Source organism: Crocodylus porosus, unplaced genomic scaffold (assembly GCF_001723895.1).
Source record: "Crocodylus porosus isolate Cpor-Errol unplaced genomic scaffold, CroPor_comp1, whole genome shotgun sequence".
NCBI lineage: Eukaryota > Metazoa > Chordata > Crocodylia > Crocodylidae > Crocodylus > Crocodylus porosus.
In genome coordinates, this window is record NW_017728909.1 from 60,402,120 (window position 1) to 60,417,163 (window position 15,044).

The 15,044-nt window shown below is 40.6% G+C and overlaps 1 protein-coding gene across 1 annotated transcript in view; it reads left to right on the plus strand.

The window, feature by feature from the left end:
* The window catches only part of ADGRV1 (adhesion G protein-coupled receptor V1), a 466,251-nt gene extending 451,775 nt beyond the window's left edge, over positions 1 to 14,476 (plus strand). The window contains exons 88-90 of the mRNA XM_019532360.1: positions 1,369 to 1,560; positions 3,259 to 3,436; positions 14,040 to 14,476. Coding sequence (XP_019387905.1) covers positions 1,369 to 1,560; positions 3,259 to 3,436; positions 14,040 to 14,158 — 489 coding nt within the window. The 3' untranslated portion in view covers positions 14,159 to 14,476. The remainder of the gene's footprint in view (positions 1 to 1,368; positions 1,561 to 3,258; positions 3,437 to 14,039) is intronic.
* The last annotated feature ends 568 nt before the right edge of the window (positions 14,477 to 15,044 follow it).

Genomic DNA, 15,044 nt, shown 5'->3' on the forward strand with positions numbered 1-15,044 from the left:
AGTTTTATTTACTCCAGATTATTTATTATTAGTACTTATTCATTAGCCATTACTGACAAAAATCATGCTGTAAAAGAATCAAAACAATTATTGTTCTCAATTCAGTCAATTCTTTATTAACATTTTTATTGTCTGGTTTTCTGTCACAAAATAAACAAATGAGATGCAAGCATTATAGAAGTTTTGTGAGAATATTTTTCAACCAGGTGTTTAGCTGGTTGGAATGGAAAGGGGCTCCATCTTTCTTTCCTGTGCTGTAGGTAGCTGTAAGCTAGCTGATGATAATGTCTCCTTCTGGTCTTAAAATCTGTTAATCTGATAACATGTGGTTTAACTGGGGCTTCTGTGTTGTGGGTGTGCTTGCATGACTAACTTGGGTGTTCCTAGTCTTGTTTTCTATTCAAAGGATTTCCTTAATATATGCAGCTAAATAAAAGCTGATTTAATACTTATTACCTTAGTTACCAGTTTATGCCTGCAGGTTGCTTTAAAGTATCTTGTCCTGTTTAGTAAAATTTGTTTCAGAAGTCCTGAGGACAATATAGCCATAAAGACAATGCAAATTTAAAGCCAGGAAGGCATTCTACATCATACTTTCTAAAAATCTCCTTCTTCTCTAGCATGTTGACTTTTTTTTTTCAGTTTTTTAACAATTAGACCAGAAAGAGAGTGTTCGACTGCCTTCACCAAACTTGAATTATAGGATTTATAGGGAGATAAAAGACGCATTTAAACACTTTGTGTTAACACAATCTAAAGGTCAAAATTAGCAAGCTTTAAAGGCAAGCTTCAGTGACATACAGTAGAGCCTTTGTAAAAATCATAAATAAAAGACAGTGTTGAATTAGTGGATGATAAGGAGGATTTGATTTGTAGCTACAGCTGGTTATGTATGCCAGCAGCAACGGAGTTTACATGAGATGGATTTTGGGGCAGGAGTATTAGGATCTAGCATGTCAATAAGAGAACAAATAAGCAGCAGCCAGTTGTCAAGTCCAGTTGTAAAGAAGTCCCTAAACCTGTTTTCTCCTTGTTTAGGCAGCTGTGAAACTTTAGTTGTTTTTGTTGTTGTGCTCCTTCGTTCTGTAACTGGGTTGGCTAAACCAGATAATCATTATTACTGATCCCTTTGTTTTTACTGGAACCCTCAGGATATAAACTGCCTGCTTCTTCTAGGTCTGTGATTTACAGCAATATCTTCTCTCATTATCCACTGTATCACACCCCAGTCATATGAACCATTAACTGTTGGAGTGATGGGAAGCATCTGCTCTGGCATGTGGCAGACTTTGTCATAAATGCATTCCTAATCCAGTTGAAGATTGCTTCGTTTCACATATTGATGTTCTTTTATCTTCTTTTTTTCAGGGTCTTTATGTCTTTGTAGTATATTTTATCCTACACAATCAACTGTGTTGTCCTGTGAAAGCAAGTTACACTGTGGATATGAATGGGCACAGCACTCCAGGCTCACCCTTTTTTACCCATGGCAGTGGCATGCCAGCACCAGGAGGAGAAATCAGCAAATCTACTCAGAATCTAATCAGTGCTATGGAGGAGGTACCTATTTGCTATACCTTATGTCATAAGTATGAAAAATGCAGTTATATATTTTGATGGGAAAGCAACATAATGGAATAACTTGGATTTGGGATGAAGGTAGAGCTATATACATACAACCATAGAAAGGGCTTTGGCTTGTACAGTAAATGTTGTTATTCTTAGGAACAATAACACTTACAACTTTTTCATAAAGTTTATGCCTGACAATTACTGATTTTTCATACTGCTTACTAGCTTGCTTACAGTGTTATAGCACTATGAAAACTGGATTGATTTTGTCAGGTTACTGTAGTTCTAGGATAAAATCCTGTCCCCGTTGAAGTTCATGGCAAAACTCCTGTTGACCTCACAGAACCAGGTTCTCACCTCCGATCTTTACTGATGCTATAAGTAGCCTTGTCAGATGTCAAGATATGTAAAACAAAGATCTGATACTCAAAATGAAAATATTGTAGGGCTTTTCCCAGCCTTTTCTTTCAGATTTAGTAATTTCTTCAAACTTAATGAGACTTCATATCTTTCCTTATCCGTGACCCTACCTTTACGCAATAGTGCCTAAAATAACTGCTGTTTCCAGTCCCTCTGTTTTTTCTGTCCATTCTGAGTCCTTACCACAACCAGATTTCATTTTGTATGCTGTAGGACTGCAGTCCCTTGTTTTTCCTACCTTATGTGCACTGATTTGGAGTGGGGAGTGAGAATTTTCCTTCAGAAGCTGCTGTTTTGATGGAATTGAAACATTTTTCAGGTTGAATCTATTAAAACTTTAAGCAGATCTTCCAAATATTCCAGATCTTCACCTGGCCTGCTTCTTTTCCTGAGCTTCTCAGCTTCTCACTTGGCAGTATGGCCAATTCCCAGCTGCCACACTGCTGGTCTTTGGAAAGGCAGGATTCCAGAAAAAGTTCAGTTTTTTTCCTGCAGTATTTTTTTTAAAAATATATTTTAGGGATGAAATATTATTTTTCAAAAATTCAGTCATTTTCACAAACTAAAATCCATTTTTTCAAGTGCTCTAGCTTTGAATAAATGGCAAATGGGCTAAAGCCAAAAAGATGTCCAAGCTATCACGCTGTCCATCAGCATTTTCAAATACATAGGATAGTGTGAAGATAAAATACTGTTATGGTATCATTGGAAGGCATTGGGTTGTCACTGAAGGAATCATATGAAAAGGAATGAAAATGGATCATGAGTTGTGGAGAGTAAAGGTAAAATTAATCAAGGGAAGAGCCAGTGCCAGGTCCCCTAATCCTGGGTCAAGGCTTACTCACGAATTGAAGCTAAAGTGGTGATGGGGGTCAAATAATAATCTGGGCAAGGGTCTGCCAGCAGAACTGCCAGGGTGCTTACACCCACTGCTCCCCTTTGATGGCACAGCCCTTTCTTCTGCTGATAGAGTAACCAGTTCTGTGAGTGAAAAAGGTTTCTACTGCTGCCTAACAGGCAGCAAAAGGCATGCTTCTGCCAGCTGTGGCAGCCCCTTTAACAGCTGATGCCTCCCAGATTGCCTTGCATGCCATGCTGGCACAGCTGCTATATTGGACCTCCACAAATAGCTTCCCTATGGTGGTTGCTGTCTGCCAACCAAACTTCTACCAGCCAAAGCCGTATAATGTAAACAAGGCCTAACAAGACAGAGCACTAGCTTTGGTGACAACTGAAGTTCTGAGGCTTTTTTAAAACTTATTTAAGGTGTCAGCAGACTGGGAGAGGGCATCCCTGCGGCCAGCCAGTCAAGCCAGTGCTGCCTTTAAGCAGAGTCCACAGAACGGTGCTGCTTTCCATACTACTGGAGGATTTAGTAACGGCTCATTGATGACTGATGAGGAGTCACAAGAGTTTGATGACTTGATATTTGCTTTAAAGACTGGTAAGTGGCACTTCTTACTTCCCCTTTTAGAAGCTTATGCTTTGCTCTGATACACAGCAGTTTCCCATAGAGTTACTGTAATATCAGATCCAGTTGCTGCTAATGCTTTCCAATTGCCGGTGCAAACCTAGAATAAAGTTTTGTTTTGCCAGGACCTGTTCTGTTATTCTATGAACTAAAAAATAATGTACATATTGTTTAAAAAAAAAAGAAATAGGCTACAAAAATGTAATTTAAAGAACATTAAGCTTGTGCAAACATACAGAAGGAAACAGTTAGTTTGGAAGCTCTAGCATTTCTTCTCAAGTAGCAATAGGCACTAAACTTACTGCATCTAGGTATTAGATGTCTTGTTCCCTTGCTTTTACTATTCAGTCCTTTTTTTCTATGGTAGTTGATCATATTTACTAATTAGAATATGGAAGAAGTAACAAAGAACAAATGCCAATGGTCCTGGGAAGGATAATATGTGAGGACAAAACCTGCCTGTCTTCTCATGTTATACCATGGAAACTTGGAGCCCAATCGTGGCATGCTTGAAGGAGTAAACAAGATGGGGTTCAGTGAATAACACCTATGCAGGAGCCAGTTGTAATTAGGTTGCAAGATAGCTAGAGAGCACAAGAGGAGAGTGGCCTGCCTGAGATGCCTGCATTTATACCACACTTGTAAAACAGGCATAGTCAGTGCAACAGACAGTCATAGGTTAGGCATAAGCATTCAGAAAGCCTGAAGCAGAATTGATTTAAGTTACACAGGTTTGTGTAAGCAGTCCTGCCAATGGCTTTGGAGCTCCCAGTTAATGCCTTTAGGGTTCCCATCTGAGTGGTTCTCAGTTATACCCACCTCTTATGTGACAGTGAGATCATGGACCTCTAAGTCTGTCTAGAAGTGGGTACTACATAGGGTACAAAATTCACTAAGTGAAAAATTCAAGAATGTAATAAAAAGTCACTATTTTTGTCTCCTGCTTTTGGAACACTGTTGTGGGGGCACTCTCAGAGAGATATCATCAAGAAAATGAATTGGCATATCCAGTGCTGTGGTATCATTCTAAAGTATCTCTTCTTTTGGAGGCTATAAAACTTTGTGTGATATCTCTGAAAATGTTGAGTATGGGTTGGAGCACCAGAAATGTTGCTAATGAAAGGGTAACATTATTAAAGATAGTTATACTATTTTACTTCTTGATCCAGCTTCCGTTAAAATCCATAGAGTAACTAGTTGGATTTTTTCCTTTAAAAATTGAGCCAGAAAAGTTATTTTTCATTTAAATTCCTAATCTGTTGTGCAGTAGTTGTGTGTGTATTGTCATATACATCATGTGGGTCCTGCATCTTAAATGATCCTTTCAAATATGAGAAGATACTATTTAAAGTTTAAATTCTATGCATTTTAACTCTTTTAATTCTCTCAGCTATGCTTGTGTGCAAAGTAGATCTGCTGTTAATCTGAACTGCTTTGGATAGGTTGCAAAATTCCTGTTTAATTAATTAAGAAGTGCACCCTGTTTTTTTCTGCATATATACAAATCAAGCCATTTCAAATAGTTCATACTCCTTTCTGTGTTTAAGAGTCTTACACAAGTGATTCAGCAGGGCTTCCAACTGCATCACTTTTAAAATGTTAATATTACAGTAAATCTACACAAATACATATATCTGCTGGTGCCACTTTTAAAATTGTACTATCATCATTAAGTTGACTTTTTTAAGAAGAAAAAGAAACCTGGAGGATAATTCTTAGAGATTAAGCACAAAATAAACAGTTTTTATAGAGTAAAATATGAAAAGTTAGTGGCAATGATATTTCTGTGCATTGTCTGCATTGTCTGTTAAAGTTCATTTTCACTGGATATTTTTCAGCATGTTTCAATTTTGTTTTCCCCATATTGACCAAGATTTACAAAAGCTGGGTGCCTAAAGTTAGGTATCTATATATATTTTTAGGCATGTAGTAAAGTAGTTTGATTTTCAGTCAACAGCTCCTCTGGATATCAGGTATGCATTTTTAAAGATTCTGGCTTTTGTTCTTTAAAAGACTCTAATGGAAAACTGGATGAACCAAGTTATAAGATGTGGAGACTTTCACATTCATCGGCCAGATGTTCACTGCCAGACATAATGTTTGTTATCTTAACCAACTCTAATAGCTTTCATGAGTCTATTCACACCAGTTAATATTACATGGCGTGTGCCTGACCGGACGGACCTTAAATCTTCAGAATCAGACTGGGAACATCAGTGACTAAATCTATTAATTTATTTAGCAAGAGTAGTAATAGTTTGTCATAATTTGAAGGAACTTTAATTTATTTGAGAGCCAGGCCTGAGCCAAGACTGGTTCTGCCGGAGGCCATAAACGTAGCTAAATGATCTGATTTAAGAGCTGAACCTTACAGCTAGCCCCAGCCACATAATGTACTCAACCATCTCTGAAGTTCAGAAATGTTTGATTCAGGATCGGAGGGGGCGGGGGGTGAGATAGGTAGAAAAATTAAAAGATTCACGCAAAGGAGAGAAAAGTCAGAGCTATTAGGAAACAGTGCACTGACATGACAAAGAGGTTTAAAAAGGCCATTTTGGATGAGTGAAACTTCAGTAGGGAAGGTTGTGGGACCAACATTGGTGTAACAAGGTGAGCAAAAGTGAGTGACTATAGAGAGCAGACAAGAGAATAGAAAGAACAGTCAGTCCATAGACGACCTAAAAATAAGATGGCAATTTTGACCTGGACCCTGAAACAGTAAGTCTGATCCGAGTATGTGAGAAATGTAATGGTATATATAAGCAATAAGGTAGCAGTGTTCTATGCATTCTGGAGGCTAAGCAACAGAGACCTGGGAAGATTGGTCATAGAGACAGGAAGAAATGAGGGCATGAATGAAAACTACATTGAAAACTACATGGCTAAGTACAGACAGTCAAAAAGCCGAAGGCTGAATCAGTTCAATCTTTGCAGGTTAGTCTGAGCTGCGCAGATTGAATTGCTAAACAAGTGAACAGACATTCACTTTTGAATCCAGAAATGCAGCCACATACCTGCAGTGGCCCAGGCCAGAAGCCGAGGGAAGTGGTGCTGGAGCATGCATCCCTGCTTGGCTGGAGCAGACAGCTTGGGCCGAGGCTAGCCCGTTCGCCTTGCAAGGGTGGGGTCTGTGGGGGAGGTGCAAAGCATCCTGGGATTTGTGGGGACTGTGTGTTTACTTGAATTTAGAGGAGATCTGGGACAGAATTTCAGTAAACCAATTTGACCTAAATCAGTCAAGTCTGATACTGCATCCATCCAGGTTTATCTTAAACCGGTTTCAGCCATTTTGAAAGCAGTTTATGTGCACTGAACTTCTGTTGTGTTACAGACTTGCATCAACTTCTGATCACTTATACTGGTTATGTGTAATTTCTGTTCCTACCCCAGAACAGATGTTAGCTGTGGGAAATGTTGTAGAAGCACAGGCAGGAAAAAAAGTTTTCAAAGTTAAGGAGGTTGGCTTTGTTCTGGATCACAGAATTAAAGGTTGAGTTAAGAATGAAGAAAAATACATATCTCAATGCACTCCTCTTCCTAAAGAGAAGTAATATCTTTTGGTTTCTGTTAAACACTAATTGGCACCTAATTTTCAGACTGAAGAGAGGCCAAAGAATAAATGCACATAGGACTAGAAGGGACTTCTACCTCCTTTGTCCTTCTCCAATTGAGGGGATTCCCCATGTAGTGGTGTAATATAGAGAAATCTGAAGGTTACTCAGACTTATATTAGCTGCCAGTGTCCTGTGTACTGTACCAGTAGCCAGGACTTGCTGGAAGTAAAAGTAACCAGTTATTTAATTTTTCCATCAACTCCATACTGGAAGGTATAGCAAAAAAGCCATTAGAACAACTTGATTTTACCAAAAATTCCCTTACATTTTTAGTAGAGAGACAGTGAACTTCCAGGTAGATAGCAAACCAGCTTCAAAGCAGCTTGGTGTACAGGGAACAGAGAAATAGATGCAGCTTTCTGTAACTTGTGCACCTCCCTGAGCTTCACCTATGTGTAGGGGATTACAGAAAAATTTCCCCAATAAAAATATTTTAAAAAAATATACTGCCAGTCAATGTCTTATAAAGCCTTGTTTGCTTCCTACTAATAATTTAGTTACTAGTTTGGCTTAAATGATTTGTTTTATTTTATTTCCTTTGTGGCTTTCACAATCAATCAAGCATTGTGCTTCTGCTGTAAAAACAATTATTCCTTAATTAGTTTTTGTTAATTGCGTTAATTAGCTAATCATTATCTTTAATTTGGGGTTAGATTTCATTTTGCTGCTGTACTTTTGCAAGGTTTATTTTGATAGTAAACTTAATTAGCCCCTCCCCTCTCAGATAATTTCATATAAATATATGTGGTCTTAATAAGTGAAGCAAAAGACCATTTTAAAATGATTTCCATTTGAGTACAAATATGCTGCACTTCTGCCGTTTACAAAGAATTAAGGATCTGGATCTTCCACACACTGTGTAACAGGAAGGGGGTTGATACTGCTGCTGCTCACCCTGCTGCGGAATTTCCAGGTTTCCCATTAGGGATGCCTTTTGGCAGCACAGGGTAAGCGGTAGGGGCAAGGTCAGCAGACAGGGGTTAATACCGGTACTGCTTATCTCACCGCCAGAACAGGGGTTAATACCAATACTGTTTTCCTCACCACCAGAGAGGTGGTCATTTGGCCAAAGAGACCCAGTAGTTCAGATACGGCGCGCCAACCCCAATTATTTGAACAGCCCTGGTATAGAACAAAAAAACAGTAGAAGCTGGCCCTAGAAACCAGGTTACTCAAAAACTTTGTTCCTAAGCAGAAATTTTAACACTACAGTCGCATGCTAAGTTTATTGATTTCTCAGTCTCCACCCGCGTCCTGACTCCTTAATGCACTCCCAGCCTCACCTGTCTGTGACGCACGCAAAGCAAAATGTTGTAAAGTCCCTGTGGGCCAGAAGAAAAGTACAAAACCATAAATGTTTCTAAAACAGGCCACATGCACTGTTTCTGTCCTCTCTACTCTTCCTGACTATGTAGTATCATTTTTGCAAAGCTCAGTGTAGGTTGCTGGCTGCCAGGCTAAATTTGCCTCTGTTAATATTTTCCAAAACAGCACCCTTCTTAGTTTTCCTCTTCCCCTAGTAGCTTCTGTATTCCTTTCCACTCTGTACTTTAACAGGAGAGAGAGAGGATACCCTTAGTCCTGTCTAGACCTAGTCTTGTGGCTAATGTATCTTTCTGGGATCTAGGAGGGCCTAGAACCAAGGTCTTTTGCTTCCTAGACAAGTAACCTGACTAGTTGGCTACTGGACAAAAAGAAAGTGGACTCTTCTCCTGACCATGCTGGATCCCAACATGATAGAAGTGCATAAGACTGTCCCACTGAGAAAACAGGAGAATTTATGTGCCTCCTCAGGTAGAAAAGAATCATCTTCTGGAGGCACATTAGGCTGTCCATTAAGAGAATGGTAGAACTATGAATCTGCCTGGATGGAGAAGGACCGCATGCCCAACATGAGATATGTACATTGTTAAATATTGTCAGCAAAGACTTAGGCAGTGTTATCAGTGGAACACCTGAGTCATCTGAACTCTTTAAGCAAGAAAGAGACACATTTATTAAAGCTATAAAAGTAGGTAGCTAATAGCAGTGAAGATAAACACACTTATCTCAACTGGGAGGACCAGGAAAGGGACACTGAAACTTGGCACAGTCCACCGTTTGTCTGAGCCTATCACATGTATTGTGTGTTGGAGGCTCTTCTGTGTCTGTCAGCCTCGGGTTTTTTATATGTATGTGGTCACATGCTACAGGCTTTCTCATGCTTGGGAACAGACATAGATGACAGTTTTCTTCTCCCCTGACACCACAATAGATCCTTTTCAACACAAACCAGGAAGAATGTTAACAAATGTCTATAAGTGGATTAGCAAACATTTCAAGAAGTTAACAGGGCAGCAGCGGAAACCTTACAGGTATCTTTGAGACACTGAGGATCTGGGCCTTGGAGTCTTGTAGCTATATACTTAGACCTAAAAGGCACTTTCTTAAAAGTTGACTTAGACATTCAATTATTTAGTATCCCAGGAAGGAGCTGGAGATGAGTCCTCTTTGTCTGTAGCACAGGTATGGTACAGGCAGAGGCAGTGCTAGCTTTCTCCTTCTGCCTTTTTAAGGCACATAATATATGACATGAAGGGACAACCTCAAAGGGTAAAAGAAAGATAAAGGGGAGACTTCCTGACCATTTGTTTGATGTTTTATTCATTAATGCCAACAGAGATACTAAATGAGAGGATGAGCATGGTTCCACTAGGACTAACAGGTCATTTCCATTGAACCTGAACCTTGTTATTGTTTGTTAACAGTCCCTAGAGTCATCCAGCCCCGTAACAAAGGAATAAAGTATGAATATATATGATATGCTGTTAATGCATATATTACACACAAAATAAAAAATGTGATTGACAGAAAATTCTGCATGTGTATATAAAACAAAGAAATTCCTGAAAAATTATATGAAACAAAAAATACCCCAAGCTGTATCCTGTGAAAAATACTATAGCAAAAGTGGGAGATGTATCAAGAGAACTAAGAGAGATGAAACTTGGGCCCCAGCTATGGAACAACTGAGGTACATCCAGTACTGGAATGCATTGAATAAATCTTTCAGCCAGTAGATGTCACTAGAGGGACCTTGCTGTTTTGAAAGGGAAACTAACTCATGCAGTTTACAGCTAATCCTTCATTACAAGAAAAAGAGGAAGAATGGCTTTCTTGAATACCAGATGATATTGTTGCTAGACAAATTGAGATAAATTATTGATACTGCATATGGGAGTGAGCACCAAGCACCTTTTTTATATTTATTGAAAAAACATTCACTCAAGCCTGTCTCAGGAATTACAGGCTTCCTTTGAAATGATTGTATTCAGTTTTGAAGCTTGAAATGCTCCTATCTGAGAACCGCTGGCCCTCTGAACTCTGTGAGCCCTGTCTTGTAAAACATTCCTTGCCTTACTGAAGTGTTGACCAACTGTTTGGTAATTTGGTATCCTGGTTACATTTACACTCTAATTCCTAAAAAGGATCAATTCCTAAACACTTTCTCTGTGGTATCATCAGCAGGGGAAGGACTGCTATAAAGGGAGTTAACCTACTTTAAACTCAGGTCGGTTGGATCAGTCATGGGAATCTTCTTCCTTGAAAGGATCCCTTTTTACCTTGCATACTACATATTTACATTCCACTTAGAAACATGTGCATGACAATACTAGATTAGACTCTGCTGTCTACCATCCTGTCCTCAATAGTGGCCAACATAGAGTACTTCAGAGAACCCCCACTTTGGACAATCCTGAAATAAACACCCTATAAAATAAATCTTTTTCTAAATCGGTGGGTTAATGATGAGCTTATGACCTGAAGCATGAGGAGGGATAGAATACCTTACATATCGTATTTACCCAAACCCAAGCTTAGTCTGAATTCAAGATGAATCCCCCCTCCCCCCCCAATAATTAGATTCTATGAACAGAATCTAATTATTGGGAGGTCACCTTAAATTTGTAACCCCCACCGCTGCAGCAAGGAAAGCAGCAGGAGGAGGTGGCAGGGAAAGCAGTGGCCAAGGGCAGATAGCCTACCCACCACCTGCCCCCCTTGTATCCATCCACAGTGATTACATCCCCCAAGGCCTACCCCCTGCCACCTGCTCCCCTTGCCACTTGCCTCCCCCTGGTGGTGGCCCCCCGATGCCTGTCCCTATTGCCACTTGTTCTGCCAGGGCCTGCCCCCTCACCACTTGTCCGGCCCCCCTTGCACTTCCTCTCAACCACCATTTACTCTGTGTGGTGGTTCTGGCTCCAGCTCTGGCCCGGTGCCTGAACTACATGGTGGCTCCACCCCCATCCAACAGCAGTGGCAGCATCTCCAGCCCCAGCCATGGCCAGGGATTCAGAAGCCCCCAACTGTTACACCAATGGTTTTTAGTCCATGGTCTGCAGATCCCTGAGGGGCTGCAGACTCTGTTTAAGGGGTCTGCAAAAGATGGCTATGATCAATCAAAATACACAAATACCCACACTTACACTTACAAGTTCTTCAAGTTCTACACCTCCATCTGAAATTTCCAAAGGGGTTGTCACCTCCATTCAAAATTTGTAGGGGTCCATAAATCAAAAAAGGTTGAAAACCAGCATGCTACGTGATCTTTCCCACTTTCCACCCCCATTGTACAGTGTCTGCCACTCTCCCCTCCCCAACACCATGCATTCTCCCCTGCACCATGAGCTCTTCCCTGCACTCCCCCCACCCCACACCATATGATCTCCCATGTTACCCTCCCCTGCATCGCACAGTTTCCCCCACATCTCTCCCCATCTCCCACCACTCTGTTTCCTCATGTTTCCCTCCCTGACAACACACAATTTTCCCCACACTTGTTCCCCTGCCGCACTGTGTGATCTCCCTGGGTCAGAGCCAGAGCCACAGCAGCCCCCTGGCCCAGGCTATACTCAAAACGAAGATGAGGTTTCTTTTTCCCCATGTTAAATGAGGAGGGAATAAAAATCATCTGGGATTCAAATAAATAAATACAGTATAAAAATAATTCTATCTCATGCAGACATGAAGATCTCATTAACCATATAAATGTGAAATGCTTGTCTTGGTCTATACACCCTTCTGTCTTAAAAATACCTTGCGAGTTCCACGGGCTATTTATGTTGGGCAAAATGAATGCTCTTTTATCTATTTTAGATGTCTTTAATATTATTGAGTGCCATCTTGCTTTAGCAGGAATGCATTGTCAGGAGGACTAAGTATAAGTGCCTGTTTTACCTTCTCAGTACCATTCCTTATACTCTCTCTCTCTAAGAGGAGGAAAAGAGTGAAGAAACAAGAAAAGGAAAAAGCTACATAATGTACTCACTCAGTTGCTGTTTTTCCAAGCACTTTCAAGCAGCTCAGTCACTAAAACCCTGAATCAGCAAAGTACTCAAACATTTTATGGAAAAGAGTAAGGCCATTTACTTCAGAAGTTGTATTCACAAACAGAAGAATTTTGCTGATTCAGGGCCTAAGTGCCTCTACACCTGGTGTTATAGTATTTCTCAACCCTTCAGACACATTTTCACTCTGGCTGTGCCCTGATTGAAAGTGATCTTTTTTCCCTCAGTGACTTCAGACTCTTAGGTTGACTACAGACATGAAAAAAAAACAAACTTTACTTTCAGCTCGGTGCGCCCCCACACCAAGCGCAGTGCATGCCCAGAAGAGGCATTGCGTCAGTTTGACTCAGCTCGCCTAACATCTGTACAGATCATGTGCTTTGGTGGGGTTTTTTGGAGCTGATTGAATCAGCTGAAGCACATGATCTATACAGATGCTGGAGAGCCAGGTCAAACGGATGCGCTGCTTCTTCTGGTAAAGCGCTGGGTATTTTTATTCATGCCCATCATCAGCCCTAGACTTTATATCTTCTTGCATAAGCCAAACCTTCAGCTTGGAGACCATCTCTACATTCAATATAGCAGCATGACTGCCTGTTATAATAGAGCCTTCCTTTTTCCATACTCAGTACTTTTATTTTTAAATCAATTTCTTCTCTATTTGGAAATGCGTGGAGTGGGGACAGCAACTGGGGCCCCCAAAAATGAGGCACATCATAAAACTGTAAAGGAAAAAGCAATGACCCCAGCCTTTCCATTCTCACAGTCCAAAGCTGAGGATGCCAGCAACAGAGAAAAGAGCAAGCTGTCAGTTTTAGAACTGCTTTACATTTCTTAAATGATTTTTTCAGCCTGGAAAAATTAAATAATAGCTTTTCTGAGCATAACGTTATTAGGACCCTGTAAGCCAAAAAACATTCTAGTGTAACTCCTTTGAAATCAGTGGAGTTACACCACAGAGTAATTGGCCCAGTCTGTCTAATTGTCTTAGCCCTTGATTATTTTTTGGTAACAGATTTCACTTGAAAGCAATGCCTGACATTAATCTGTTTTGAAATTATTGTGCTTCATTATATTGATGTGCAGTTGTGAATGTATTTTAATTCCAAATCCAAATGACTAGTAAGAGCTGTATATGTTTTTGCTTTATTTACCCTCCCATAGACCCAAGTCACCTGTTCCCTCACTAGAACAAAAGCAAAAAACATAAGCCTGTGGCAGGTATGGGTTTAAATAGAGTAAAGAGAGGATGTTGAACATGCTGCTTTTCTCATGCTGAAATTAGAACCCTCTTGAAACAGCTGAGGTAGTCATTTTAGTAGAACAGAGCAGATCGTACCAACAAAAATGAGTCCCCTCAAGAAAAATTTGGAGCTCATCTTCCAAGAAAATTTTTGAGCATGAACCCATGTGAATAAAGTATGAACTGGCCCTTATTTAAAAGTTTCCAATCTGCGGGTGCAACACTGTTGACCAGAATCAGGAAACCTGCTGTACTCTTGCAGGAGAGAACAGCGTCAATAATAAAAATGAAGAATTACGGCAGGTATCCCTGTTTAACAGAATGTGATGTCACCCTGGATATTTCAGCCTGTAATCCTCACCAGTTCTTTCTTGGCTTATGTCTTTCAGGTGCAGGCCTCACTGTTGGAGACACGGACTCCTGCCATGGCAGCCAGGATGGAGGCAGCATGGCTAACTCCCAGATTGTTGAACTTAGAAGAATACCCATAGCAGACACTCACCTCTAACTCCACTGTTTGGTTGTTTTGTTTTTTTTAATTCAAATCTCCATATTTTTATATTTGTATTTCCTTTTGCACTAAAACACTGTATGCATCTGTGTAGTAGAATTCTGTGAGCTGTACTGGGCGATTAACAAGAATGCTTGTTTGTTTGTATATCAGAAAATAAACTGTACATTTTTTACAGTGGCTGAGCATCCACAGATACAATGGCAATTGGCCCAGGTTTGTTTTCTGTAACGAGATGCATATATTCCATGAACTGTAGCTTTTTTTAAAAATTAACCTGTATGTGTAACACTGTTTAATAAAAATGATAGAGTCCATTCAATATAAACAAGTTATTATTTCTGGCTGATCAGTTTAGAAGCAAAAAATACTATATCTGGAACTGGAATTTGAAGCAGTTATGTAGAGATGGGCTGGAAAGGATTTTAAGTAGAGGTGTACTGATACATCGGTCTGATATTGGATCAGCAGCGATATAAAGAAAAATGTCTGTATCAGAAATCGGTCTAATGTGGCCAATAATGTGGCTGATAAATGGTCCATGTATGCGCACAGCCATAGCGCAGCATGCAGGTGGTGAGGAGCACAGCCCAGCAGCTTGAAGAGCAGTGTCCAGCTGGTAAGGCGGTGGTGGTGGAAGGGGAGGGGAAACCCTGTGGTGAGGGAGGAATGAGAGTAGGGCCGGGGCAGGGGCTAGGGCAGGCACTGCCCAGCCGGGATGGGCCAGGTATGGGACTTGTCTGGGGGCATGGGGGCAGGGGACAGGCAGCTCCTGCCACTGTGCACCACTTGTCCGGGAGCTGCTTGTCTGGTGGCTCATCTGGTGCTCAACTGCTTGTCCAGTGACTCCTGCTGCTGCTCCTGCTGCTTATCTGGGAGTGCA